General features: G+C 64.7%; 3 protein-coding genes across 4 annotated transcripts; 2 read left to right on the top strand and 1 right to left on the bottom strand.

Annotated features, from left to right (window-relative positions):
• Positions 1–1,273: 1,273 nt before the first annotated feature.
• On the bottom strand, positions 1,274–5,221 carry GALT (galactose-1-phosphate uridylyltransferase). Its single transcript, XM_088532693.1, has 11 exons — positions 5,184–5,221; positions 4,763–4,932; positions 4,611–4,686; positions 4,483–4,531; positions 4,254–4,383; positions 4,082–4,138; positions 3,326–3,448; positions 3,039–3,171; positions 2,183–2,266; positions 1,528–1,682; positions 1,274–1,433 (listed from the first exon to the last, which is right to left on the bottom strand). Exons 1-11 carry the CDS (start codon positions 5,212–5,214, stop codon positions 1,368–1,370), a joined length of 1,074 nt encoding a protein of 357 aa, XP_088388819.1. The 5' UTR covers positions 5,215–5,221; the 3' UTR covers positions 1,274–1,367.
• Positions 5,222–5,406: 185 nt separating this feature from the next.
• Positions 5,407–8,100, top strand: SIGMAR1 (sigma receptor chaperone 1). Its single transcript, XM_088532701.1, has 4 exons — positions 5,407–5,558; positions 6,132–6,332; positions 7,334–7,426; positions 7,765–8,100. The coding sequence occupies exons 1-4, from the start codon at positions 5,411–5,413 to the stop codon at positions 7,989–7,991; spliced, it is 669 nt and encodes a 222-aa protein (XP_088388827.1). The 5' UTR covers positions 5,407–5,410; the 3' UTR covers positions 7,992–8,100.
• A 6,352-nt stretch (positions 8,101–14,452) lies between these two features.
• ARID3C (AT-rich interaction domain 3C) lies at positions 14,453–26,963 on the top strand. 2 transcript variants are annotated; one of them, XM_088532695.1, is made up of 7 exons: positions 14,453–14,791; positions 21,177–21,255; positions 24,495–24,678; positions 24,900–25,144; positions 25,224–25,493; positions 25,785–25,874; positions 26,827–26,963. In XM_088532695.1, exons 1-7 carry the CDS (start codon positions 14,501–14,503, stop codon positions 26,961–26,963), a joined length of 1,296 nt encoding a protein of 431 aa, XP_088388821.1. In that variant the 5' UTR covers positions 14,453–14,500. The 2 variants fall into 2 exon arrangements, with proteins under 2 accessions (XP_088388821.1, XP_088388820.1); XM_088532694.1 differs by having other exon boundaries at positions 21,177–21,249.
• The last annotated feature ends 584 nt before the right edge of the window (positions 26,964–27,547 follow it).

Consider the following 27,547-nt stretch of genomic DNA (forward strand, 5'->3'; position numbering starts at 1 on the left):
GCCACATGCTGCCCCCATCCTGGTGGGCAGGGGGAAACAGGACTTGCCAGAGAGGGTTGTTTAGCAGGTAGTGACAAAGCAGTCCTGAGGAGCAGAATATTCACCTCCCTGCAAGATATATCTAGCCCCCAGGAGACCAATTACAGACTTTACAGTAATACAGGCTTCACTGGGGAGATGAGAAAACAGACACTTGGTGACAGTTATAAAAAAAAAAAAAAGAACAAAACACATCAGGACACGATGGCAGACAGTGCTCAGCACCCAGCACCCCATGAGGAGCGTCCACATCAGGGCAGGCTCCCGAGGCTGCCTCCCTGCACCCTCCAAACCAGCCCCGGCGCCAACCCCACGTCACTCCTGCAAGGCCCCAGGTGTGAGGGGAAGGGGCTGCAAGGGGGCAGCAGGGAGCCTGCCGCACTGTTTGCAGCAGCCGCTGCTGCTCCCCCAGCCCCAGAGATGGGCACGGAGGGGCTGGCAGCACGACGAGCTGGGCCAGAGCCCCTGCAGCCCCTTCGCACTCAGCTGCGTCCTTGCTGCAGCCCAGCAGCGCTTGCAGCACCGCAGCGGGAGCGAGAGGGCTGTGGCCAACTTGTGGCCCCAGGCAAAGAAGAGGACAAGCAGCAGCCTGTGGCTCAGCCCTGCCCTGGAGCAGCGGCTCTGCACACTCAGCCAAGGAGCCGCAGCCAGGGGTCTCCATGCAGCGAGTCTGCCTGGCCTCAGTCCTCTCGGAGGAGGGCACGGGTGAGTCTTGAGCAGCACAAAATCCTCCCCGTTGTCTGCTCCTTCCCACCCGCCGCTCTCAGGGACAGGCTCAGAGCTCCCCCCAGGGAGGAAGAGGAGGCAATGCAGAGTTGGAGCCAGCAGCAGGTGTCACAGGGAGACCTGGGACCTCCTTGCTGCTGCCGCATTATTCCCTCTCTGGGCAGTTATGGAACGGACACCCCCTCAGAAGCCAGCAGGCCACAGGCAGAAGCACTTTGCTCATGGGTTTTATTGGCCAGAGAGGCAGTGTCCCTCCACGGGACAGGCAAACCACCAGCATCATTCCCAGCTCCACCACTAAGGGACTGGTTTGGGAGGAGGGAAAGGTCTTTTGTCCTGATAACAACACTCTGGAGGAAGACACAACCTGGGATGTTAGAAAAGACAGCGGGAACAGTATCGCCTGCATGTGGACGCAGCAGGATTAGGGCTGGGGTTACCTCTACTCCAGCAGGCAAAACTAGCCCAAAGGCAGGCCCTTGACAAGGCTCTGGAGAAGGTGCCTTGGCAAGGAAATGAGAGGGGTCACAAAAGGCGTGAGACAGGTCTCAGCCTAGTGACTCCTCTCCCTGGCACCTCCGAGCAAAGCCACAGGCACCTTGTCACGATGCCTCCTCGGGCCTCTGCTTGTAGTGCACCTCGGGGAGGCTCCTGAGGCGCTCAGCAGCCTGCGGGGCAGAGCACAAGGGTCAGAGCACAGACAGATCCCAGGGATTTGCACAGCCCCTGGGAACGTGGGGCTCCTCCATCCCCTGCGCTCACCTGCTCCGGGGTGAGATCCCTCTGCGCCTGGGCCAGCATCTCGTAGCCGACCATGAACTTGCGGACGGTGGCGGAGCGGAGCAGCGGCGGGTAGTAGTGGGCATGGAGCTGCCAGTGCCCGCAGTCCTCCTCCAGGTGAGGACCCGTGGGGGCTCCTGCCACGGGTGCAAGTGCCGAGTGTGAGCCCAGGACCCGCCAGCTCCCTGCCCCACTGCGGCAGGCACAGGGACACAGAGGACGTGGCACTCTGCCCCGTGCTTAACCCGAGGGGCACAAGCACAACAGCCTTCAGGGCACCAAGGGAAACAGCCAGAAAACAGGCTATGGGGCACACTCCTGCACCCCATAACCCTGGTGCTTGGAGGCCCCCAGGTGATGAACACTATGGGTAGGGGAAACTTCAGCAGGGTGGTCAGCACAGCCTCCCCACAGCTGATCCCACTGGTGGGTGCTCAGCCTCCCTACTAACCCGCATGTCCTCTCCCCTCCCCACGCCGTGCAGAGACCCAGGAATCCTGGCTTTCCACACCAGCTCCACAAGCCTGAGCAAAGCAAGCCCAGTCCAAGCAGTGGATGTGATCCCCTGCGAGGGGCAAACAGACACCATGGGGTGAAGGAGAGGGTCCTGGGGTCTATTGATTGCCCAGGCACTCACCATGCCAGCCCATGGAGTAGGGGAAGGAGACCTCAAAGAGGTTGTCATACTTGATGAGAAGCTTCTGCATGATGGACGCCAGGCCTGTGACAGAAGCATGAGGTTGGTTGCACCTTGAGCTGGCCAGCAGCCCAGAGGGTAGGTGGTACATCAGGCCGGGGCATTTAACCCAGGGCACCCGTCCCTGAGCAGCAGCACCACAGCGAGCTGCCCTGCGAGCCTGCCAGGGACAGCAGTGACACGGAAGAGACAGCCTGCCCGCCCCCACGCAAAGGGTGCAGGTGAACTTAAGGAAAAAATTCTTAACAGTGAGGGTGACAGAGCACTGGAACAGGCTGCCCAGAGAGGTTGTGGAGTCTCCTTCTCTGGAGATCTTCAAAACCTGCTTGGACGCAGTCCTGTGCCACGTGCTCTAGGTGACCCTGCGTGTGCAGGGGGTTGGACTAGATGACCTCTAGAGGTACCTTCCAACCTTAAGCATTCTGTGATTCTAGGTGATGAGCCTGGATCAACACCCGTTGCTGATCAGCCAGCGCCACAAGGGTACTGGGCACCTTGTGCTTCCAGAAAAGGTCCCAGTTACCCACTGGCATGGTCAGACCTCAGGCACTGGTTTCTCTCCCCCCCTGTGCTGTGATGGGGAGGTCAGAGGGGACGGGCTCACCTGCCAGCCCAGAGGACCACAAACGGGGAGACCAACTCCCACCCCAGTGACCCCTGCCCGTCCCACAGCCAGCCCTGCTCCCCGTGGGGCAGCAGGACCCCCCACAGCAGCCAGGCTGCTGGGGAGAGGGTCCTCCTAACAACAGGGGGGCCCAGGCGCCACCCACCCACACGCGGGGACAAAGCCACTCACTGTCCCGCTCATCCTGGCGGAGCTCCTGCAGGCGGCACACGTGGCGGCGGGGCAGCAGCAGCGTCTGGAAGGGCCACGTGGCCCAGTAGGGCACCACCACCAGCCAGTGCACGTTCTCCACCACGAGCCGCTCCTGCGGGACGCGCCATCAACGGAGCCGCACGCAGCACCCTCACCCCACGGAGCCCACTTGGAGCTACGGGAGGTGGGGGTTCATCCTGTCCCCCAGCCCAGCACACATCCGTGCTCCCAGCTCTCAGGGGAAGGCACCACGGAGCTGTCCTCACCTTCCTGCGAGCCTCCTGCTCCGCATATTCCAGCAGCATGGGCACACCGTGCTGGCTCCGGTATTCCCGCTGTGTCCGGTCTTCCAGCCGGGCCTCATTCGGGAGGAAGCTGCTGGCCCAGATCTGGCAGGAGGGAAGCAGAGCTTGGGGACATGTTTACCTGCCCCCTAACCCCGACCTGTGCCCATCCTATGGCACCTGCCCTATTCCCCAACCCTCCCTGTGGTCAGGAACCCCTCGCTCTCCCACTGCCTGGGGACAGAGTGGTGTGCGGGCTACCACAAGATACGTGGAGCAAAAAGCCTCCCTGGCCCTCCAGGGACAGGCCCTGAACCAAAAAGGACAGGACTGGGAGCACCAGGATGAACGGGGAGCTGTGCCCCCTTCCTGGCCCCTTCCAGCCGCTCCAGGCTCATGCCACAGCCCCCCAGCTACAACCAGGTCAAGCTGGGGGGCAATGAGCCACGCTCCCCTCAGGCAAGGGGCTCTGACACTGCTAGCACACAGGGGTGCTCGAGCCCTGCTCCCCATTCACAGACCCGTGCTGCCACCAGGCGGAGAGCCACACACGTGGCAGCCACCAGGGACTGTCCCCAAGACGGAAACCGGCGGAAGAAGCATCGGGAAGGGGGGTCCTCCCTGCAGAAAGGGCCTAGAACTCAGCTCAAGGGGATGCAGCATCAGCTCCATCCTCCCATGGGGGTCTGCGGCTGCAGGGTCCCGTGGGGAGCAGGTCACCATGGGATGGGCACTCACCTGACAGTGCGGATGAGGGTTGGAGCAGCCCATCATGGCTCCCTTGTTCTCGAAGATCTGCATGGGGAAGAGCGGGTCAGAGTGCCGGGACAGTAACGGACCTCCAGGTCCTCCCATTGGCACAACGAAAGCGCCAGGACGCTTTCCCTGTCCCACCACGGCAGCCACAAACCTGCACCCAGGGGTAGGCGGCACCCAGCTCCTCCGCCAGCTCGGCCCACTTGTCCACGACGGCCCGGATCTCGGCCAGGGACATGAGGGGCAGCGTGAGGTCGGAGTGGGGGTGGAAGCACATCACCTTGCTGCGAGGACAGAGACGCTGGGGACAGGAGGCGCCGGGGGTGCCCCTTCCCCACGGCCCTGCTGACATCGCCAAGAGCGGAGCAGCCGGCAGGACCTACCAGACTCCTCGCGCGGCCGCCGCGCGGAACAAGGGGTGGTCACTGGCGTCTGCAAGGGCAGAGAGGGGCCGGTGGCCGAGCTGCGGACAGCCCCTCGGCCCCGTCCCCGGTCCCCACCAAGTCCTTACCGGGCTCGGGAGCATCGGGCTGCAGCGCGGGGAAGTCATTGGGGAAGACGAAGGTGCCCTCGTACGGCGGGTTCACCTGCGCAGAGGGGCACGGGGGGTGACGCCGGGGCACCCACCGAGCCCGGGCGGCGCGGGGCGGCCGCAGTGGCTACCTGTCCGCTGGCGCGGCGGGCGCCGGGGCACAGCGGGTTTTGGGCGTCCCAGCGGGGCACGTCCTCGCGCGGCGGCCGCTCCAGCTGCCCCTGCCAGGGCCGCCGCACGCGGTGCGCCGACACCAGCACCCAGTCGTCCCGCAGCGGGTTGTAGCGGCCGTGCTGGTGCTCTGCGGGCACACGGGGAGCGCGTGTGGGCGCCGGCCCGCGGCGGCCCCGCCACCGCGCGCCCTCCCCGCCCGGGGACCCGCCCGGCTCCGGCTGGCCCGCGGGCTCCATAGCCGGGGGGCAACGAGGCGCAGCCCCGCGCTGGGGGCGTGCGGGGGTCTATGTGCGGGGGGGTCCTCGGGCAGCCCCGGGTGCTCCCCCCGGCCCCGCTCCCCGCGTGGCGGCGGCGCCGGCACCCGCGCCCGCCCCGCACCGCTCGCCCGGAAGGCACCGGCCGCCGCCATGGCCCTGCGTGGCCACGCCCCCCGCCGCGCCGGGCCCCGCCTCCGCCCTCCCGACCACGCCCCCGCCGCCTCAGGCCACGCCCCCACCTTTCCGACCCCGCCCCGTTGGTGCAGGCCCCGCCCCCGATACCAGCCCCGCCCCGTCGGGGCAGGCCCCGCCCCCGTGCGCGCGCACGTCGCGGGGCGCGCGGGCGCCATGGGGGTGCCGGGCCCGCGGGCGCTGCGGGCCGGGCTGGCGCTGGGCGCGCTCGTGCTGCTGCTGCAGGGGCTGCGCGCCTGGCTCGCCGCCAAGCGCTACGAGTTCCAGGCGGCCGAGATCGCCCAGCTCGCCCGGCACCACGCGGGTAGGTGGCCCGGGCAGGCCCGAGCGGCGGACAAGGCCCCGCGCGCACCAGCGGCGCTGGGGAAGGGCGCGGGAATGGGGCTGGGATTTGGGAGGAAGCGCGGAGGTGGGAGCCGAGCGGGGGGATCGGGATCAAGAAGGGGCCGTGACCAGGAGAGTGGGGTCGGGGCATCAGGAATGGGGAGGGAGACTGGGATCGAGGTGGGCTGGGGAGCAAGGGGACACTGGGACTGGAGGGGTGACTGGGCCTGACGAAGCGGGACCGGGACCAAGGAGGGACCGGGAGGATGCTGGGAGCAGGATGGAGGGAGACTGGGATGGGGGGGAGACTGGGAACAGGGAAGCGGCACTGGTCGGAGGGGGCTCCGGTTGGAGCTGGAAGCAGTGGGTGGGATGGGGACGGCAGAGGAAGCGTGCAGGAGAGTGGGAACACCCGGCCCTGTGGGGCTGGGAGAGTCACAGGTGGAGGGGACCGGGAAACAAACCCCTTTGGAGGGATCCTGGATCCTCTGCTGAAGGACGTAGACGTCCTGGGGGCACTGGCGGGACCTCACGGCACCCTTGTGCGCTGCAGGGCTGGACCACGAGCTGGCTTTCTCCAAGATCATTGTGGAGCTGCGCAAGAAGCACCCGGGCCACATCCTGCCGGACGAGGACCTGCAGTGGGTGTTTGTGAACGCGGGCGGCTGGATGGGCTCCATGTGCCTCCTGCACGCCTCGCTCACCGAGTACGTGCTGCTCTTCGGCACCGCCGTCGACACCGGCGGACACTCGGGTAAGCCGGGGGTCCCGGTGCTGGGTGCGTTACCCGCCCTGCGTGCAGTCCCCTGCGCTCCTGCTCGCACCTCGGCCACCGTGATGTGGCCCCGGAGTCCCCGCTGGCCCTGCCTGCCCCGCTGCTCCGTGTCATCCATGTCATTGGCACAGGGACTGCGTTAACAGTGTCACAGGAGGTGTCGGGAGATGGTCACTGCCGAGCTGTGGCTCGCCAGCCTCGCTGGGGTGATCGTGGGGGACGCTGGGTCCCCCACAGTGAAGGAGCCCCTCTTGCTGGAGCCGCTGCGCGTGGGGGCGGGCGGCTCGGCCGCCAGCTCTTTGCCGGGCAGAGTCCGTGTTTGCTGGCGCTCGGTGCCCTGGCAGCTCCCGGCGTCCCAGCCCTGCGGTGGGAAACTGGCTGCAGGGCAGTCGCAAGGTAGCCGGGGATCAGCGGGGACACGTGGATTTTGTTTGTCCCGGGCGTCCTGGCAGGCTGGGCTTGCAGCCAGCCCCCCGGAGCAGAGCCGTGACAAGCGGGTTTTTAAATAAGCTGCTCTTTCTAAATAAGCAGCACGTCTTATTCAGCCGGCCGGGGCTCGGGCAGCAGCCCCTGCAGCAGCGTCGCTCGCGCGGCGCCGTCCTGCGGCTGCTGCCTCGGCTGCGGCCCAGCCAGGTCCCGGCTCACAGCGTTGTGGGCAGCCAGGACTGCGCGTCCAGCTGGCAACGCGTCTCCCCACCGCTTCGTGAGGGAGCCAGTGCCAGAACGGGCTGGGAGCGAAGGGGGCATAAAGACACCAAGCAGCTTGGACTGTCGGGATGCAGCCAGTTACACAGCGGGTCTGGGTACCAGTCCCGGCCCAGTGGGACCTCTGAGCTCTCCTGGGCTGTACTGAGGCTCTAGGGCTGGTGTCCTTCCTGTGGAGAGCCCTCTGCACCTCTGATCTGAGCCACCAAGCTGTTCCCCTTCGGTCAGGACCCTGCCAGGCACTCACTGAGCTGGTGCCCTGTGTCCTCCCTCAGGTCGGTACTGGGCAGATATCTCTGACACCGTCATCTCGGGGACCTTCCGGCAGTGGAAAGAGGGAACCACCAGAAGTGAGATCTACTATCCAGGTAAGCATGGGAGCAGTGGTGCCCTGCATGTCTGGCTGTGTCCATGGTTGCTCTGTGTCCTGATCCTGTGCCGTGGTACAGAGCCCGCTGCTTGCACCTGGCAGAAGCCAAGAGCTCCACATGGGTGACTTCATAATCTGAGTACATCCCAATCTTGTAGTGGGTGCCAGGAATAGGGAAGGGACTGGTTTCCCCAGTGAGCAAGTCTGGGAGGGTTTAGAGCCCAGCCTGACGTGTGGCACATAACTCAGAGTGCTCAGCACTGCGGTTTGGGACACATGTCCCCTCTTTGGGCGCCATCCAGCAGTGGGAGCAACAGCCCACCTGTGTGTTGGCAGGGGACACCATCGTGCACCAGGCAGGAGAGGCCACGTCCGTGCAGTGGAGCGCAGGCACCTGGATGGTGGAGTACGGCCGGGGCTTCATCCCCTCCACGCTCGCCTTTGCCCTGGCTGACACCCTCTTCAGCACTCAGGACTTCGTCACCCTCTTCTACACCCTGCGGGCCTACGCCAAGGGACTGCTCTTGGAAGCCAATGCCTTCTTCAGCACCATGGCTTGCTGAACCCGGGTGCTTCTCTCCTCCCGGCCTTCCTCCTCCTCCTAATCCTCCTCCCCAGGATCAGGCTCTGGCAGAGGTAGCAGATCCCCTGCGCCTCTCCTGCCTCTCCCTGTCCTTCCCCATGTGCCAGCTTGGCTGAGCACCGGGCCCGTCTTGCACCGTGTGCCAGCGGGTGCCAGGACAGACAGACCATGGCAGAGTCACAGCAATGCAGATCACGAGTTCTCCTCCTTGCCTGCCCCCTTTCAGTGCAGAGCCTTATCCCGCTTTTCTGCCCTCCGGGGGCAGCTGCCTTGCACTACAGTGGCCTTGCAAGATATAAAGCCTCCTGTGTGCCCTCAGAGGAGCCTGGGATCACTGTCCCCAGGCTCCACAAAATTTCTGCTGCTCCCAGGGTGTAAGGAAGACCATGCTGGTATAAGCCAGGCTGCACCATCCTTCTCAGGGCAGGGAGCCTGGGGAAAGCCACCCAGAGAGGCGTCTCCGTGGGCAGCACCCAATGTGAAGGATGCTGCGAGGTTTCCCGTCTCCCTGCTGGGCTGGCAGCTGCTCCGGGCTGCGCAGAGAGCGACGCATCCAGCTGGCAGCTCTTCCTGGTGGCACCGATCCCAGCCGGTGGGTTTTGGCAGCACACGGTGTCCCCCGGCGCAGGCCACGCTCTGTGCTGGGACACCCCAGGCCGTCGGGGGACACCCGGCCCCTATCCTGGAGATCCGTCCCAGCCCAGGTACCCACTCCCAGCCTGCGAGTTGCCTTGGGGGGCAGAGGCTGGAAGAGGGTCCCTTTCCCCAGGTCCCGTCCCCCATCCATCCCCCAAAAGGGGAGCGCCACCGTCTGTCGCCTTAACCGAGAGCCCGTTCTGCGGTGGCCTCCAGGCTATGCACATAGGTAGTGTCTGTGGGTGCTGGGCAGCACCGGCCGGGAAGCGCCTTGGGCCCCCAGGCCTCTATATTAGCTCAGGACAGGATCTCACCCCTCTGAATGCTCCCCCTGGCTGAGATGCCCCCAAGTCCCCAGATTTCCCATCCACGCTGCATCCGTCTCGATACTGTGCCCAAGGAGGCTGGAGGCCTGCGGGGGAACGGTGGCCCTGCTGCCCGCGGCAGCAGAGAGCCTGGAGCAGCTCCCTGCTCAGCCTGAGCGTCCCGGGAAGGGCCCCACAGAGCGCAGGGATCCGGCCGTGGGGTGAGCTGAGACACGCAGGGTGCCGGGCTTTTCCCTCGGCACAGATCCCGCGCTGATGTGCCCTCCCTGGCCGCCAGGCCTGCAGCATGTCCCTCTCGCCGCTCCTCCAACCGCCCTCATCCTGCCACCAGCAGACCCGTGTGTGGGCTGCCTCCGAACTTGCCACTCGGAACAAGATGTCAGTAATAAACATGTTCATGCGACCAGCCTGGCGTCTTGGGAGAGTCTCTGGAGCGCTGCTGCGATGCGGGAAGGGCGCGAGGTCGGGCGCCGTCCGGATGCTCTTGGCTCCGCACTGGAGCAGGGGGACTCTTGGGGTTGGGAAGAGCCCTGCCAGGTGCCGGAGGTTGGGTGCTGCGTTGGAGCGGGTCCGTCTCCGCTCCCGCAAGCCGGCAGGAGATGGTGCTGTTACTCCGCTGGCCGCTGCCGTTGTAATCGCCCAGGACTGAGTCGCGGCTGCACTTCCACTAGGGACCCAGGAGTCCGGGAAGCTCTTTCCTCGGGAGGATCCGTGCCCACAGCAGACAGGCTGATGCCAGCTCACCCTATAGATGTGTTGGTTGGGCTCTTGCTTGGGGCTTCCCTGCGGTGCGCACCCCTGGGCCATGCTCAGGCTGCACGGGCACTGCATCAGTGTAGCGAGTTGCTCGTTCTCAGCAGCATCACCGTGCCACAAGTCCTCTGGGGCAAAACACGACGGAAAACATCCATGTGTGCAAGGAGACTGGAGGCTCCTGCGGCACAGAGCACCCTGGGACAGAGCTGCGCGCATCCATGCGGATATGGGAAGCGCAGGGTGCGATCCAGAGCCATCCCGCTGCGGACGGCACCGCGGGATGCGCGGGAAGCCTGTCGAGGAACATGAGTAATCCCGCGTCGGCGTGCGCAGGAAGGCGCTAACTCAGCAGCTCGTATCAATACCGCTCCACTTACAGCGAAGGCCGCGTAATGAAAATCCGATGGGCACGGTGGTGGGAGTAAATAAGTATGCCATTAAAATGAGAAAATCAAAGCGCCGGACAGGTCTTTTCTCTTGCCCATTGATTTCTTTTATTACGGAAATATTGCTGCTAAATAACATTAGTGTGAACAATCTCAGCAGTGTTTTCCATAGCGGCCGTGTCAATAAGGCCCGTGCGGGCGGGGGGATCCCAGCACCGGCTCTGGGGCTGCCGCCGCCTCCGTGCTGGCTGCTGTGGCGCTGGCTGCACGTCCCCGTGCCGGGCAGGACAGCGGCTGTCCCGTCCCGCAGCGCCAGGCGTGCGAGGCTCCCAAGCAGGGGTCCTTCCCCTTGCGGCCGCGTCTGCAGCCTGTTGCGGAGTGGGTAAGTGACTCCCGTGAGCAGCGGGTGAGAGATGGATCCCGTGTCCCGCAGGTCCGTGCCCACCTGCGAACACTGCTCCTTCCTCCTCTCCTCTTCCTCCAGACCCATCCATGCCCATGTTCATGTTGGACTGGCTCCCCTCTCCTTGAGGCTTGCAGTCCTTGGATTCAGGTTGGGAAACCGAGGCACGGAGTGGGGAGTGGGGGGAAAAGCCAGTGCGCTCACCCCAGGCCAGGGCTCATAACCAAAGTGCCCCTTGTCTGCTCCAGAGAGGCAATGGCGGGGCTGGGTCCCGTGCCTGGGGGTGCAGCATCCGCGTGCCCCATTGCTCCTCCAGCTCCCGTCATCCCCGTGCACCAAGCACAGCCCTGCTGCCCCACGTCTCTGCCTGGCTTCTCCTCACCCCAGAGCTTCCCCCATTGCCTTGGGGATGGGATGGAGGCCAGGCAGGACCCCAGGGCACCTCAGCAGCACCAAACCCCTTCAGGGCAGCTGGAGGTGGCCAAGGGCTCCACTCGGTCCCCTTGCCGAAATGCGGCTCCGCTCTCCTCCCAAACCAGCCCCCCGTGCACCAGAGCCATGTCTGGAAGCATCACTGGGACAAATGCAGGTCCCTGCCTGCCGAGCACCTTCCCCCGCGGCTCGCTCCATCTTGCCATCCCTGCACATGCGGCGGCTATCGATCAGGCGCAGGATCTATCTCCCAATTCCTCCTGCGGCATCTCTCTGTTTAGAGTATCTCTCTATCTGCTCCGCACTCTGCCGTGTCCATTGGTACCTACAGTATCCACCCGCTGCGGCCACAGCCGTCGATACCTGTTTGTCTGCGGGGGGCCTCTCCTCTCCAGCAGCAGCATCAGCCAGAGCCTGGTGGTGCCAAGGGGCTGCTGAGTGGGAGAACAGCGAGGACCTGGTCTGCCCGGCTGCCTGGGGGGCCCTGAGCACGGAAACACTTGACCCATGTACCGAGCCCCAGAGCTGCTGCAGCACCACGGAGGGTGAAAGGAAGAGCAGAGCTGTGCTGGTGAAAGCAGCAGGGGCACCCTGACCCCTTGGACCACCTCACACTGCACCAGGCTGGAGCACTGCGGAAGGGATGTGAGGGAGGAAGAGGGACCATGTGGGTCCTCCCCACCGACATGGGGCCATAGGGTCCTTGGGGCAGTGCGGCAGAATGGGCAGCACCCCCTCCCCAGCCTGCAGCAGAGATTGAGGCACAGGGATGCGCCGGGTCCCCAGACAGAGCTAACACGCGCTGGGAGGTTCCCAGATGGAGCTAGCACATGCCGGGTCCCCAGCCGGAGTTGGCACGTGCTGGGAGGTCCCTGGCCATGCCGCAGCAGGAGTGCATGGACTGGGGCAAGCTCCAGCTGCCTAGAGCCAAAACGGGATGCAAACAGCTGCTTTATCTCATGTGCAAAGAGAAAGAGCGCCTGGGGGCCCTGACGGCTGAGGAGCGGCCCCGCTCTCCCTGTTCTTAGGGATGGGACAGGGCGCATTTTCCAGTGGAGCCTGCGCTGGGGCGCTGCACCAGGACCGGGCTGCTCCCGCACTGCAGCTCCCAGGAAAGTCCTTTGCGGACCATACAGGGTGAGCTGGGGTGAAGCCACTCACATCAGCATCTCGGTGCTGGTGATGCTGCTTGGAACCGGGGTGCTTCATGATTCCACAAACCATCTGCTGTCCCTGGACAAAGGAGCCCAAGGAGGAGGCAGCTGCTCCTGCTACCACTGTCCCCAGAGAGGAGGAAGGAAGGGACAAATGCCTGGTGCTCCTGTCAGTAGAAGAGCAAGGGGATCCTGCAGAGAGGCTCCCAGCAGGAGAGAGCCCCAGTTTGGCCATGGGACCTGGCCCCACTGGAGCAAGGTGCTGGGGTGGTGCGAGTGGCAGCGGGACTGCCATGCTGGGTCTTGCCCTGGCTTGTGGCTTTGCCCGGTGTCCGCACACCCACCTGATGGGGGGACACCACGGCCTCATCCTGCCCATGCCGGGAAAGAGCCAGGGCTCTGCAGGGCTCTGCATGCCCAGGGGTGGGTGCCAGCGCTGCAGTGTGCCTGGTAGCACTGAGTCACCCCAGGGACAAACGGGTGCTGGCAGGAGAGGGGACAACCACACGTGTGAGTGCACATGTGTGCATAGGAATACATGCAAGCGCGTGTGTCCTCGAGTGTGCATGCCCACATATTTGCATGCATATATGTGTATACACACGTAGGCATGCACGTGTGCACCAGGTGGGCTCATCCTGCTCAAAAAACAAGAGCGGAGCAAATGTAAGAGCGGCAGCAAAGCCCTGGGCATGCCTAGGGGCTCCCCCCACTCACAAGTGGAGGTCATCTGAGACGCCCCCCACAGCAGCATACACAGCGCGGGGGCACCCACCCCTCGTCCGTGCACACACAGCACTCACCTCTCCTAGGACAGGCTTCGCACACCTGCAGTTAAATGCACAGAAGTGCACTCACCCAGCTCCCCGCATGCACGTACATCCCACCAATGCACCCGGATCCGTGTGCACATGCGGTGCACACACTCAGCCCCCTCCAATAACGCACACAATTGCCTTTATGCAGGTTTGCCCCGCAGCTCCCCATGGTGTATGCACACGCTCACATATAGACACCCTTAAGCAGTGTGCATGCAGCTCTGCTGGGTGTACACACACACACTTACCTGTAGGCAGGTACCACATACCCACAACGTGCCTTCAGTTCTCACAGTGCACACGCGTGTGCATGCACACGAAGGACACTCAGCTTCCCTGTGCACACGCATGCACACTCACTCCGTGGGATACACACAGCAACACTCAGCTCTCCCCGTGTGCATAAAGGCAGGCACACACAGCCCCCCTTGCACACCCACGCGTGCAACACACACTCACCTCGCCCAGGCACAGTGCACTGAGCCCTTGCTCATACACACACATGTGCAACGCACTGCACTCTCCCAGCACACACACGTGCGCAGGGTGCTCCCCGCGGCTGCCCACATGGGCTTTACACACTCACTTCTTGCAGGGCGCTCGTGTGCAAGCGTGCACAGAGCCCTTGCACACGCACACACACGCACAGGGCGGCCCGGGGCCGGGGCGCTCCCCCGGGGCTGCCGCAAGCCCGGCCCTCCCCGGATGACTCCCTTGACGTGCGCTAGCAAATGGGAGAGGGGAGGGGTGTTTCTCGCCCGCCTGCCACTTGTTGCAAAGAAAAAAAAAAAAAAGGAAGAAAGAGAGAAAGAAAGAAAAGAGGAGAAAAAAAAATCCCACCCACCCTCCTCATCTGCTGCGGAATAAAAGAAATATCGGCGGGCGCGGCGCCATGTGAGCGGCGGGCGGCCCCGGGCGGAGCAGGCGGCCGTGCCCCGGGACGGCGGGGCGCGCGGCGGGCGCCACGGCGGAACCCCCCAGCCTGGCGGCCCGGGCGGGCCCGGTAAGGGCGCCGCGGCGGAGCGGGGCGCGGCGTGGGAAGGGGTCCCGCGTGGGCGCGCGGAAGGGACAGCCCGCAGTGGGACGGGGAGGTGCGGTGAAACGGGAGCCCCCCTTGCCCCGTAGGAGAGGCATGGGGGGCCCCGGCGGGACACGGCCCCCGTGGGGCCGGGCGGGAGGGTCCCCCCGTGGGACGGAAATGGAAGTGTCCGCCGTGGGAGCAGGACCGGGGTGCCCGGCAGGACAGCGGTTCCGGCGGGAGCAGGACGGGAGGGCAGCGTCCCCCGTGGGTCCAAGGAGGACCCCAGCAGGACACGGTCCCGCGTGGCACCGAGGTGGGGGTCCCGGACGAAGTCGGGGGAAGTTCCCCTCCGCCCGCGCGGCTGCGGAGGGTCCGGGACAAACTTTGGGCAGGGCCCCTCGGGGGGGATGAAGGATGGGTGAGTTAGGGGGTGCTTCCTCCCCTCCCTCCTCCTCCTCCTCCCGCCCGCGGCGGCTCAGGCCGTGCCCTGTCACCCGCAGGCGGCCGCCCCGCCGCGGGGGCCCGGGGCGGCCGGGGGGCTGCGCCTGGCGGCCGTGATGGAGAGTCTGCAGCGGCAGCAGGCGGCCCGGCTCGCCCGCGGCCCCGACAACGCGCCCCGACGGCCCCCGATAGCGCCCGGCCCCGGCCCCGGGCCGCCCGCCGCCCCTCGCCGCCGCCCCGGGCCCGGCCCGCGCCCGCCCGCCGAGCGGGAGCAGCAGGAGGACCAGGAGGAGGAGGAGGAGGGCGAGGAGGAGGAGGAGGAGGAGGAGGAGGGGGAGGAAGGGGAGCCCCGCGACCCGCCGCCGCCCCCGCACCACGAGTGGACCTACGAGGAGCAGTTCAAGCAGGTAGGAGACACCGCTGCCCTCCCGCCCCCACCCTGAATCTCATCCCCCCAAGCACCCCAACCTGGAGCCCCCTGACACTCCAAACGGGCATCCCTGCTGCACCCCAGCCCACGCCACATCTCCCCTGCCAGTGCTCCCCCATTCCCATCCTAGTCCTGCCTCAGGCAGACGTCCCAAAAGTCATCCCTGAGTGCACCCAACCAACGCTGCCCCCATGGGCATCTCCGGTGCCCCCGCTGCCCCCAACTTATTTCCCTCATAATCTAAATGAGCAGCCTGTAATGTCCCAAACCCCATCCCAAGGGAGCCCCTCATCACATGCACCTTCCACACCATCCCCGAGCCCCATCCCGCAGCAAATGGGCGCCTCCAAACGCATCCAGCTGCCATCAAGCTTCGTCCCTGTCCCCCCTCCAGTGGACACCTCCTGATAACCCTGTCCCCAAGCCCCCTCACTCCCTTGCAGGCGCGCTTCCCTGTGTCCCCACAGGGATCTCCCATGGCAGGTCTGGGGTGTCCTGTGCAGCGGGGGTCCGAATGCCCCCAGCATGGGGTGGAATGGTGGCTCGGGTCCCCCCACGGAGCCAGGGAGGGTCAGTCTCCCACACTGGCCAGAGAGAGCAATCCCGGTAGGTCCAACATAGCGACCATGTCCCACTGCACGGGTCCCCGAGCTGATGGGTCACGCAAGCCCTGGGGACGCCACGCGCACGGCGCTCGCTGCAGCAGCATCCCCCCGCGCACCCCTGCCCGCCCCGCTCAGCAATTGCACAACGTGGCCGGGAACTGGCCCGGCCAGAACTCGTCCTGCTCGGCGCCCGCCCACGACGCGCCAGGTATGCGAGGAGCCGGCAGCGCGCGCCCCACGGCCCTGCCGCCCCGGGGACAGCGCCGGCACCGCGTCCCGCGCCGGAGCGCAGCACGGGCCGGGCTGGGCGCGCTGCATAGGCCGAATAGCTGGGCCGGGCGAGTGTTGGGTTACAGGGTGCCGAGGCGGCCGGTCCGGTTCCCGAGGTCAGCGGTGAGGTGAGAAGCGGCTCCTCCCGCCCGGCACTGGCCAGAGGCTCGTGGCGAGGAAGCATCCGCGGCATTTCTGCTCCCGCTGCTGCAACGGGAGTGCCCTCGGGGACGGGGCCGAGGGGAGATGCTGGCGGGGCCGCTTTGAGAGAAGGGGAGATGGATTCCAGGAGGATCCAGGGTCCCACTGCAGCTCCAACTTCCCACCCACACCAGCCCCTGCCTCGGTTTCCGCTCCGGGCTGAAGGCATCGATTCCTGCCCTGCACTAAGCTCTTTGCTTCCCTCCTGGGGAGACAGAGCAGCAACATCCCCCTGCTGCCTTTTATACCCCGGGCACTTCCGAGGCCGTCCGCGTGTCCCCCCCGCGCTGGGCTGGGTCTCGCCCAGCCCGGAGAACCGGTTCCCAGCGCGGGGACGGGCTGAGACGGAAGCAGGGACAGGAGGGAGGTGTTTGCCCCAAGCTGGGAGCGTCCAGGGCCGCCACCGGCCAGTCGCTGCAGGTCCAGGAAAGCCCCTGGCCTCCAACCTCAGCCCCCGCGACAGCCTCTCTGCGTTCTATAAGGGCATGTGGGCAGGGAGCTGGATCAAGGTCCAAGGGGGTCCCCTGCCCCAGCGCCACCTCTGCAGGGCGCTGGGGGTCCCCTCCGCTCCTTGCAGCAGCAACACGGCTGCCAGCTCCCCTGAGTCCCTGGCCCACATGTAGCCTGGCCCTGCACCCGGTGGGGCTCGCAGCACCGCGGGGCTGCTTGGCACTGTGACAGCACCGCGGATTTGCAGGGCTGCCCCATGGTGGGGACAGTATGGGGAAGCGGGACCTGCCGGCTGCAAAGGCTCAGTCCGGGTCATGCACCCGGGAATGTGAGGATGGTGGTGGAGAGGGGACCCTTTCCAGGAGGAAAGGCACAGAAGAGGCAGAAAAACAGGCAGAAAGGAGCTTGCTGGCTGCCAGCATGGGAGTATGGCCACCTCAGAATGCCCAGGTGGATGTATGGATTGTATAAGTAAGTCCTCACATGTGTATGGACATGCTCATATATGTAGGGATTCGTGTGAAGGCCATGGTTATGCATGTGGCCCCGGATGAGCCCCTGTATGTGTGTGGGCACCTGTGAGTGTCCATGAGTGTGTAGAGAGCCATATAGGTGACCCTGTTTTTGCAGGTGTGACCTATATACCTATAGGAATGTCCAGACACGTACGACATCTGTGAATGGGCATTCTTGTCCAAAGAAGCCTTCCATGCATGTGTGGGGATACATATGGTATCCCCGTGCCATGGACGCTCCTCTGTAGGTATGGACCAGTGTCTATATGACACAGGGACCCAGAAGGCATTCTGAGAGGGGCTGAGGCTTGGTGCTCTCTCCCGTGACATTTCTGAAGGGTGTTTGGGAAGCAAACACCCCCCAGGGCACCCCGAGCTCGGAGGTGTGTGCGGGGCGTGAGCGTGCGCAGGGATGCACCAGAATGGCATGGATGGGGTGTGCGTGTGCCTGCGGGTGCAAAGGGAAGGCGCAGATGGGGCACGCGCACCGTGCGCGAGCGGCTGCGGCCGTGCTGTGACCCTGGGGGCGTTGCGTGAGTGGAGAGGGGGCCATGCAAGGGGCCATTGCACGGACAAGCACGGCGCTGTCCGACTCGCAGGGGCGCCGGGGATGCCCCAGTCCCACGCTCAACCTTTCCATGCCCGGGGCCGTGCTCGCAGAGGGGCCATGCTCCGTGGCTCCGTGCCGCTTCCGTCCTGGAAGCAGCGGTGCATGGCAGGGAGGCGCCGAGGTCGCGCGCCAACCCTGGGCACACTCTCTGCTCGGTCCCTCCACGTTTCCGGACGTACCGAGGTGCTGAGGCGCGGGAGTCAGCGTTGCATTCCCAAGTCGCTTGCTCAGTCTGTGTTGCTCCGGAGCCTTGGGGAGGGAAGGGGGTGCAGGGACCCTGCACTGCAGCCTCGGGGGTCACCAAGCACTCCTGGCACAAGTGCTGGAGCATGCAGTGACACCCTGCCAAAATATATGCATGGGGGAAGGGGGGTTCAATCTACCGAAGCTCCGTGCATGTGAGTGCATGCCCTGTGCATACACACAGGTCGGTGCTTGCACACGCACCGGGTGCCACACGTGTGTGCACATGCCGCCTGCATGCTCCCTATGTGTGCACTTGCTGTGTGCATGCACGCACTGTGCGCACCCTTCAGGTACCTACTCCAACCCTGGGGGGTGCACAAGCACCCCAGCACCCGCTATATATGCCCACATATATTGCAACCGCGAGGTCCTGGGCATCGGTTTCCCCCACTGCATAACGGGGCCAGGCGAGCGCAGCAGCGGGGCCGGGGGCTGCCGTCCCCAAGGCCAGCACGGCAGCAAACAGTCCCTCACCTTGCCCCGGCCAGGTTAATGTTTGCAGCGGGCGGCTCTCGCGGGGCCACCGGCGCCGCCGCGGCAGGGGGGTCGCCCGCCCCGCTGCAGCCTCCATGCGCGGCGCCGATTAAACCCGCTGCTTTCCAACGTGCCGTTAAATATTAAGCGAGGCCGCGGCGCCGGATGCCCGGCACCAACCCTGGGGCTGTGATGACACCGAGGCTCCCGCTTCAGGGCCAGCAGTGCCTGAGCAGTGCCGTCCCTTCACCATTAACTTTATGTCTCCAGCGGCGGCACCACGGGAGCCCATCCCCGTGGTGTCAGGCCTAAGCGGAGCGTGGGAGGATGGGTAAACTGAGGCACCCGCTGCAGGGCTGCAGGGAGACCCAGGAAGGAGCTTGGCGGCTCAGTCGCCCGCCTGCGGCGCCTGGGGCAGCACGGAGCATCGACCGCGCGCGCGGCGTGAACCACGGCCAGCTGCAAAAATTAGCAGCGGGGCTAATCAATGCGGTGCATATTAAGCGGCTTAGAGGGGAGGGGGGAGACACATGGGGCGGGGGGGTGGGGAGCCGCACAGGGCTGGCTATCGATCCGTACGGCCCGAATTAAGTGGATTAAGCGCTGGTTGCCAGCCAGAGCCGTGGTTGCTGCCGGAGGTGTGGGGTGGCTCCAGGTCCCCATGATGCCACCTCATGCCCACTCCATGCGTGGACAGGAAAGGGGTCCCAATGAGTTTGTTTGCCCCACAGAAGCTGTGATTCTTCCCTGGCCAGGGCTTGGCACCTGCAGGCCCCACAGGAGCCCCCCAACAGCGTCGGCCCCGTAAGGAGAGGTGCTAAGGATGCTGCTTAATCGCTCGCAGGGGGGCACCAGGTTGATTCTCATCCCCTTAATAAACCGCCTTCGACCTGCTGACCTATAACTTGCCTGACAAGCCCCGTTATCCCCTGTCATTAAGGAATAAGGATGTCACCACGGCAACGGGATGCAGGGAGGGAGCAGGGCCCTTGAGAAGTGCCCGGATGCGGCCCCACGTTCCCCGGGACAGAGGGCCAGGGCCAGGTCTCTGCTGCCGCCCGGGTCGCGGCTCTGGGGGTGCCGCAGCTTTCGGGGGTCCCACGGCCGGTGTGGGGCCGTGCGCCACCGCGCTATCGATCGCCGGGCTTGACAGTTTAATACTCGTGTTTATAGAGGAATATAGTTACATCGATGGCGTTAAATGAGTTACTAATTATATCAATACAAACACGATTAAAAGGGTCCTTGCTCATAGGTCACCGCGAGCAGGGGCTGCGGCGGCTCTTGCACAACTGCCCCCGGGCAAGGCCTGCGCCGCGGCGCCGCGGGGTATGTGCTCAGCCGGTTGTGTGCACCGGTGCGGGGTTGTGCGCCTGTCCGAGGGTTGTGTGCGCCTGTCCGAGGGTTGTGTGCGCTTGTCCGGGGGTTGCGCGCACTCTGCAGGGTTGTGCAAGGCCCTGTGGGGTTGTGCGTGCCTATGTGGGGTTGTGTTTGCCCAGGGTTGCGCTTGTGCAGGGTTGTTTGCCTGTGTTTGACTGTGGGTCACCTTACGGGGCTGATGGATGTGGCAGCAAGGGGAGGACCTCAGGATCCACCCTGGGAGAGGAGGAGGAAGGTGAGCGGCAGGGTCCTGTGCAGGGGCTAAAGCGGGATCCTCCTTCAGGGCTGAGGATGCCCCGCAGAAGGCAGGTTTTTCAGTGCAGGGCCAGAGCACCCTGCAAATCCCAGATGCTTTTGTTCCTGCTGCACAGGCGACCTTCGCTCCTTGCTTGATGTCAGGTGTTTTTGCATGGGCATGTATTTGCCCCGTCAATAGAAAGTGAGAGGTCAACACATGGTGGAGAGGTGGGCACCAACACTGGAGCTCACCCCGGCTGTGCAGGCAATGGGAACGGGCAATAGCACCCAGGGAATGGGGTGCATGCAGGGAGATAGCACCTGGATTCGGTGAGGGTCGGGCAGGTAGCAGCCTTGGATAACGTCAAGGATAGGCAGGTAGCACCCATGGTTTATGTGAGGGGCAGGCTGCTAACACACAAGAATAATGTTAGGGAGAGGCAGGTAGCACCCCTGGGCTACCTGTTAGGGCCAGGCCATTAACACCCATGAAAGAGGCCGGGGACAGGCCACCCCTGGGCAGGCCGGGGCCAGGGCAAGGCGTGCAGGGCACCCCGGGTCCCGGCACCGATGCCGAGGGTGGCTTGGGCCATGGCCAGGACATCCCCGGGAGCGAAGGGGTCCTGCGCCCGTCTGCTGACACTCTGCAGCCCCGCTGCCTTTATCTGCAGTGATGGATGTGCTGTGCGGGATGGGGGGGGGTGCATCTATTGGGCTTTAACGGCCTTTCCCAGCACAATTGTTTTTTAAACGACTCTATTTTGCGCCTGACTTTGTTTTCCAGCTTGCATTTCTTTGTATATGTTTTGGAAATCCATTCTGGACTGCTGAGTTTTGTTTCTTTTCAATGGCTTTAAATTCTCGCCTGGCTCGCTGGGAGGAATTGGTGTCTATAGCGCCTTCGATTGGTGCTAATTTTTCCTTCATGTGCTCTGACTTTTACTGCTGGGCCATCGATCTGGCGGGCTCCAATTTGTCATGGTCACCAAGGGCCTGTGCTGGAATCAGGCGGGTGTTGCACGCCACCAGCACATCGGGTCCCTGGTTTCGGGAGTCCCCTCATCTTCCCTGTGGGTCTGAGTCGGGATGATCCCGGCGGTTGTGTCCGGGGCTTTCCACACTTGCTGTAGTGTGTATGTACCCAAACCCACCGGGACACACGTGCATCCGTACTGGCGCATGCACGAGCATGCACATCTGCAGACGCGCTGGCACGCTTGCCCGGGGCACCCGCAGCACAAGGGGGATCCCGGGGGCTCCGCGGTCAAGGGGCACTCAGAGGCTCGTGCTCATCGGTGCCCAGCACGTGCCCCTTGCACCCGCGTGTGCGCTGGGAGCTGCCGGCGCTGACCCCTCTCTCCCTCCTGCCCCCAGCTCTACGAACTGGACGAGGACCCGAAGCGCAAGGAGTTCCTGGACGACCTCTTTGGCTTCATGCAGAAGAGAGGTAAAGGTGGGTGGCTTGGCGGTGGGGGCGCTTGCAGACACCCAGCCCCTGCCCACGGCTACCCAGGGGCGCCCGTGACGAGTCCCACTCGGGCACTGAGCTGCTCCGGGTCTCTGCAAGCCCCCGAGGTAGATCCCATGGGATAGATTCCAGCCGTGGTGCCCATTAGCGATGTCTATTAGCGCTGCCCACGAGCAGGGCTCGTTAGCGGTGCCCGCAGCGGTGCCCGCAGGACGCGGGGAGCAGCGCCGGCCCCGTGGGCGCCCAGGGGTTAAGGGCTGCGCCAGCTGCCCCGGCCGCATCGGAAATCTTTGCTATCGGCGCGGGGGGCCGAGGCAGCTCCCGGGGACTCGATAAATGCTTTAACCTTCGCCCTCCCCGGCTGGGCCGGCGACAATTAAAAGTTGCCGAGCGCGGGCGCACGGCCGGCCGTATTCATTAGAGCCCTTTGCCGGTGTGCGGATTAATGAACATGCCGCTCGATAGCCAGTAAACCCCAGGCAGAGGTTAATGCTGAGCTAATTAACGGAGGAAAGCCGGGGGGAGCAGCAGGGCTGGCTGCACGCAGGGCGAGAGCCAGCAGAGAGGGGCAGTTGGCCCCGGAGCTTTGCCCCTCGGGAGCGACGTGGGGCAGCTTTGGGCACAGGCTTTGTGCGTGTGTGAGGGAGTGATGCCTGAGACCCCACAAACTCATGGCTGCGGCGGGGGCCGGTGCCCCAGGACCTCGTGCCCAGCACAGCGCTGGGTGCCAGGTCCCACTCACCGCCCCGGGGGGCTGCCCAGCCCCACGGCCCTCTGAGGAGCAGGCGGTGGGAGGGCTGCCGGTCCCCCGCGCATCCGTCAGCACGCGGGGCGCGAGATTCATGGGCTGCTCCGCTCCTTCATTATCTCTCTCCCCAGAGCTAATTAACTCCCTCGTCGGTGGGGGCCAGGGCTAATTAAGCGGGCGCCGGGCAGCGCGGGGGGCAGCAGGCGGGGGCTGCTCCTCGCCCCCGCTGCCCCCTCGGCTTGGCCCTGGGCAGAGCGGGAGCCGGGAGCACGGCCGGGCAGAGGAATTTCGCTGTTTGCTCTCAGAGGTTTTACGGCCGGTTCTCAGGACTCCGTCACCTGCCAGCATGTTTTGGAGCGGAGGTGCGTGCAAGGTGCCGGAGGGGCCCGTGCCGGCAGCGGGAGCGCTCGGAAAGGGCACGCGGACTCCGCACAGCGGGGCAGGACCGGAGTGCTGTGCCGGCTGGCACAGGTTGCTGCTGGGTGCCCAGGGACATTAGGGGTGGCATGCGGTCCTTAAGGGTTGCACAGGGTCCGTGGTGGTGCCACAGGGTCACTGAGGGTTGCTTAAGGTCTGCAGGGATGGCACAGGGTCCTCAAGGGTTGCAGAGTGTCCTTAGGGGCAGCACGGCGTTGTTAAAGGCGCACAGGGGCTTCAGGGGTGGCACAGCGTTGATGCAGGTGGCACAAGGGCCCCCGCTCAATGGGGCTGGGACTCTGCACGGCCACGTCCCCCATCGCGGCCAGTGCGGGGCCCTGCTGATAAGGCGGCGCCGTTAATCAATGGGGGAGCTAATTGCAGCGCCACAATGACCGCCACCTCCGTGGGCTTTTGTGCTGCCAGCCCCAGCTGGGGCCATCGCTCTGCAGCGCCCAGACCAGTCCCTTTGTCAGCGGGACAGGCACTGTCCATCCGCCTCGGCCACCCCCAGATTAATGGCCAGCCCTTCACAGCCACTGCCCCCTTGGGCATGGGGGAGAGGGGAGAAGTCCAGAGCCATAAATCTGGGTAAAGGGGCTGTGCCACTGCGGAGGCCGGCGAGGGGTAGGAATTTGGGATGAGGGATGTTTGGGCACTCCCCAGCACCTCCATGGGACTGTGCTTGCTGCTGTCCCCACCCCGGGGTCCGTCCCGTTTTGGGGACAGCCTGCGGACAAGCGGCAGCTACCGCAGTGCCTCCTCCGGAGCGGTATGTGGCTCTGGGATGAGGCCCCACAAACTCACCAGGCGGTGTGATGGGAGACCCTCACATCAGGGTCTGGGGTCCAACCGCAGGGAGGAGGTGATGGGCCCGGTGCCCCAGGGCAGAGCAAATCGGGGTTTCTCTGCCTTTTTCTTGATAGGAGAAACTCCTCTCCCCGCTCCCTCAGCAGGGCAAACAACACAGACAAAAAAAAAAAAAAAGGAAGAAAAAAAGTTAAATGAACTCAGTAGCAGAATAAAAAGAGCTCATTTTTCAGGCTTATGCGAAGCAGCTGAGCCAATATCGAGGCCATAAATTAGGGATGCTGGAGGACGGCGGTGAGTGACGGCTTCGTTTGAGGGGCGAAGCGCGGCCCTGACAGCCTCCCCGGCGGAATGGATGGCTTTCCGATAGCGCGCCGGCGCGGGACGCGTTCCCGGGGGCACTGCCCCCCCGGCTCTGCCGCAGCCCCCGCCGCCGCGCTGCGCCTGCCGCGCCGGTCTCTCGCGGCGAGGGGCTCTGGCACCATTTGGGGGCCTTCGGAGGCTGGGGAGGGCGATGCGTGTGGGCCCCGTGGCCACGGGGTTGCCCATGGTGGCCTTGGGTGCCCAGGGGGTGGGGGACCACACGTCCCCCTGCCCCAGGGCCACCCTGTGGTGCTGCTGGCCCCTTCCCACACTGAGAGGGCTCTGGGGGAGGTTATAGGGTGAGCTCCTATATAAAGGTTATGGAGGAGTCCCTCTCCTCCCCCATAGAGGTTTCTGAGGTGATAACCTTTATAAAGTTTATGGTGACCCCTTTTCATGGTACTCTGAGGGATGTATGAGGGAGGGCGATAGTGGGGAGATGCTCCATAGGGAGCTCTCAGAGCGTTATGGAGGGAGATCTTCTGTAAGGGAAGGTCTTCGTGCTCCCATCCCATGCTCTGACCTGCACCTCCAACCATGCAGTAGATTTGGGCATGCAGAGACCAGTCTCAGCTCAGACATGCCGGGGGCAACCATATGGCACCTGCAGCACCAGAGGACTAAGAAAGGATCTTAAATAGCCCACATGAGGCCTTTACCTTCTGTCTTGGGCCAGGTTTGCAGCTCAGGGTGAGCCCCACTCGTGCGGACACCTTGGGGGCAGAGCAGGGCTGGGGGACAGAGCACACGGCTGTGGTGGTGGGGAGAAGGCTGCCATGGTCCCAGCAAGGCTGGGCGAGGAGAGGCCGTGTCCCCCAGGAAGGAGGGTCTCCGTGCACGTGGCCTCACCCCGCGTCCCTTTCTCTCCCCCATGTGCGGCTGGAAGGGACGCCCGTGAACCGCATCCCCATCATGGCCAAGCAGGTACTGGACCTGTACACGCTGTACCGGCTGGTGACGGACAAGGGGGGCCTGGTCGAAGTCATCAACAAGAAGATCTGGCGGGAGATCACCAAAGGCCTCAACCTACCTACCTCCATCACCAGCGCTGCCTTTACCCTCCGCACGCAGTGAGCGCCTGGGTTTGCCCCATGCCAGCACCCGAGGGTGGCCCCAAGGGTGGGTGGAGAGCCCCAGCCCCGCACCATTTACCTGCAGTACAGCTGGGGTGTCCCCTGGGGAGACAGGGCTGTGCATCATTCCAGCGTGGGTGCCATCCCATCCCTGCCCAGCCCAGGGGTGACGGGGAGCCGGGCGGTGCGGGGTCTCATCCTGGCTGTCCCACGTGCAGATACATGAAGTACCTGTACCCCTATGAATGTGAGAAGCGGGCGCTGAGCTCTCCCGGGGAGCTGCAGGCCGCCATCGACAGCAACCGGCGGGAGGGCCGGAGGCAGAGCTTCGGCACGGCGCTCTTCAGCTACTCGCCCGCGGGCACCCCGGCCCTGCTGGGCACCCCCAAAATGCCCCTGCCGGCCCTCAGCATCGCCACGCACACCTGCAGCCAGATGGGCCCGGCGCACGCCGTGAAGAAAGGTGGGTGAGGGCGGCGCGGCCCGCGGCGCGCACGGCCCCGCGGTTGCGCGGCGCCCGCTGAGCGCGGCCCTGCTTGCAGAGGACGGCGTGCTGGCGGCCGCGGTGCCCGGCCGCATCGCCATCCCCGTGGGACTGGCCAGCCACCACCTGGCGGCGGCCCAGGCGGCGGCCGCGTCGCAGGCGGCGGTGCTGGAGCAGCTGCGCGAGAAGCTGGAGACCGGGGAGCCTCCGGAGAAGAAAGCGGCGCTGACGGCGGAGGAGCAGCAGCGGATCATGCAGCACGCGCTGCAGCACAACCTCCTGGCCGTGGCCTCCCAGTTCCCCATGAACATCAAGATCTCCAACCGAGGTAGTGGGCACGGCGGGCGGCACCTGCCCTGGGAACATCCCAGGGGATGTTCCCACTGAGTCCAGAGGGAGGACTCGGATGGCCTCGGGATCCCGGGATGGGTGCACCTCCCGGCCTGTGCCATACATCCCCTGCCAGCACATCCCTGCAATTCTCCCAGATGGAGATGAGCAGGTTTCTGCCAGGACAGCAGGGCAGAGCTGCCCAGAGAGCACGGGGCCCCATTTCTCTCTCTGGCAGGTTCTTGTTTCTGTTTCTCTTAATGCTCATATTGGTATTTCCTCTCCCCAGATGACAGACAGGAGACCGCATTGAACCTGTCCACCAACGGCATTAGCAGTATCAACATGTCAATAGAAATAAATGGAGTTGTCTACACAGGTAAATAGAAGGGCCGCTTGGCCTATGTAATTGCGGCCGGGAAATCCAATAACTTATAGCCACTGCCTGGCCAGCAAGTCCTTCCTTCAATCTGATGTCTTTACTATAAAATCCATTGTAATGAAGTGGTAGGGCCTGGGGAGAGGGGGCAGGAAAAGGAGGAGGACAGCAAGGCTGGAAATGGTCCCCCGGCTCAAAGGGCCAAGTGGGGATGGATGGATGAATGGACGGACGGATGGATGGAACGGGCTCAGGTGCAAAAAGGCCCTTGGGCAATCCCAAGCAGGAAGACCCCATGGAGAGGGCTTGAATTTGGGATCATATCGATGCTGAAGTGCCCAGTGGGATCCTGTGGCTGCTGGGTACAAGGAGGCGTGGAGGACATAGGGCTGGTGGATGCAGAGGAAAATGCACTCAGATGCTGGAAGGGAAGCGGGGCTCGGGACACAATGCTGGGACACTTTGCTGGAGCAGAGGCTCCAGCAGGGCACCCAGGGGCATCTACCCAAGCCCAGTGGCCCCGAGCTGGGTGCCCAAGGAGGATGCAGCAGCACTGGCCCCATTGGCAGTGCATTGCAGGGTCCAGAGAACCCACGTGTGCCCGGAGGCAGGGCAGGGACCCTCGCTGGGCACTGCTGCATTGGCGAAGCTGGTCGTTCCATGGCCCCAGTGCTCTGCCTGCCTGCAGAGACACCCCTAATTAAACCAGGAGGCTTTTCCAACCACAAATAAATATTTAATGAGCTAGAAACGTCAGCCCTGGGAAACACGTGGGCCTGACGGCTACAGTGTCTCAAGCCACTCCAGGTGTTGTCCCGCATGGGCAAGGACATCCCCAGGAGTCTGGATAAGGGGGTCACGGGGCCAGAGACCCCCTGTGGGGCAGGGACACAGTGTGGGGGTGCAGAGCAGGCAGCCAGGCTGCCCTAACGCCGTCTCTCTCGCTCCGCAGGCGTCCTGTTCGCGCGGCGGCCCGCGGCCCCCGCAGCGCCCGGCGGCCCCGGCAGCGTGCGGAGCCAGCCAAGCGCCGCGGAGCCGCTGCCGCCAGCCCCCTCGCACAGCCGCACGGCCACCAGCGCCTCGCCGTAGCGCCGGGAGTCCCAGCGGGGAGCCCCGTGTGCGCCCCACGGCTGGTGGCGCCTCAGTCGTGTGGCCTGGCCAAGCTGGTCCCAACGGGGCTGGTTTGGGGCAGGGTTGCGCCTGCTGGCACTTGGCTGTGGGGCTGCTCCTGGCTGCCCTGGACATGAGGCAGCTGGTGGCGGGATGGGGGGACACGGCTGGGCCACCAAGGCAGCATGGGGACCGAGGGCCGCCTCTTGGTGCAGCGCAAGGCTGCGAGCCCTGGGAGAGCCCCGTGCCTGCACGCACCCACCATCATGCACAGGCATCTTCTGCGTCCCCACAGGCTCTCCTTCTGGCCCTGCTGTCCCGGTGCCCCTCCTCGCCCCACAGCTGGGTCCCCACATACCGCGTCCCCTGGGGACACCCTTGCTGTGCCCGGACCCAGGGTGCCTGCTCTGCCTCTCTGTGCGCTGCACTCGCGATGCACCCTCACCGTGCACCCTGCTGCGCGTCCTCCTCACAACCCCACGCACTGTCCCCATGATCCTTGTCACACCCATGCTGCGTGCCCCTCACCCTCGTGCCCCTCAGTGTCCCCAGGGTGCTGCTGT

This window comes from Tinamus guttatus, unplaced genomic scaffold, assembly GCF_059628265.1.
Source record: "Tinamus guttatus ecotype Peru unplaced genomic scaffold, ASM5962826v1 Tinamus_guttatus_pri_ptg000466l, whole genome shotgun sequence".
NCBI lineage: Eukaryota > Metazoa > Chordata > Aves > Tinamiformes > Tinamidae > Tinamus > Tinamus guttatus.

Coding starts and splice junctions, on each gene's coding strand:
- SIGMAR1 (XM_088532701.1), top strand. CDS start 5,411: ATGGGGGTGCCGGGCCCGCGGGCGCTGCGGGCCGGGCTGGCGCTGGGC. Junction 5,559..6,131: donor GCTCGCCCGGCACCACGCGG/GTAGGTGGCCCG, acceptor TGTGCGCTGCAG/GGCTGGACCACGAGCTGGCT. Junction 7,427..7,764: donor AAGTGAGATCTACTATCCAG/GTAAGCATGGGA, acceptor GTGTGTTGGCAG/GGGACACCATCGTGCACCAG.
- ARID3C (XM_088532695.1), top strand. CDS start 14,501: ATGGAGAGTCTGCAGCGGCAGCAGGCGGCCCGGCTCGCCCGCGGCCCC. Junction 25,145..25,223: donor GGCGCACGCCGTGAAGAAAG/GTGGGTGAGGGC, acceptor CCCTGCTTGCAG/AGGACGGCGTGCTGGCGGCC. Junction 25,875..26,826: donor AAATGGAGTTGTCTACACAG/GTAAATAGAAGG, acceptor CTCGCTCCGCAG/GCGTCCTGTTCGCGCGGCGG.
- GALT (XM_088532693.1), bottom strand. CDS start 5,214: ATGGCGGCGGCCGGTGCCTTCCGGGCGAGCG. Junction 4,139..4,253: donor CCGCCTACCCCTGGGTGCAG/GTTTGTGGCTGC, acceptor TTCCCCATGCAG/ATCTTCGAGAACAAGGGAGC. Junction 1,683..2,182: donor CTACTCCATGGGCTGGCATG/GTGAGTGCCTGG, acceptor CACCCGTGGCAG/GAGCCCCCACGGGTCCTCAC.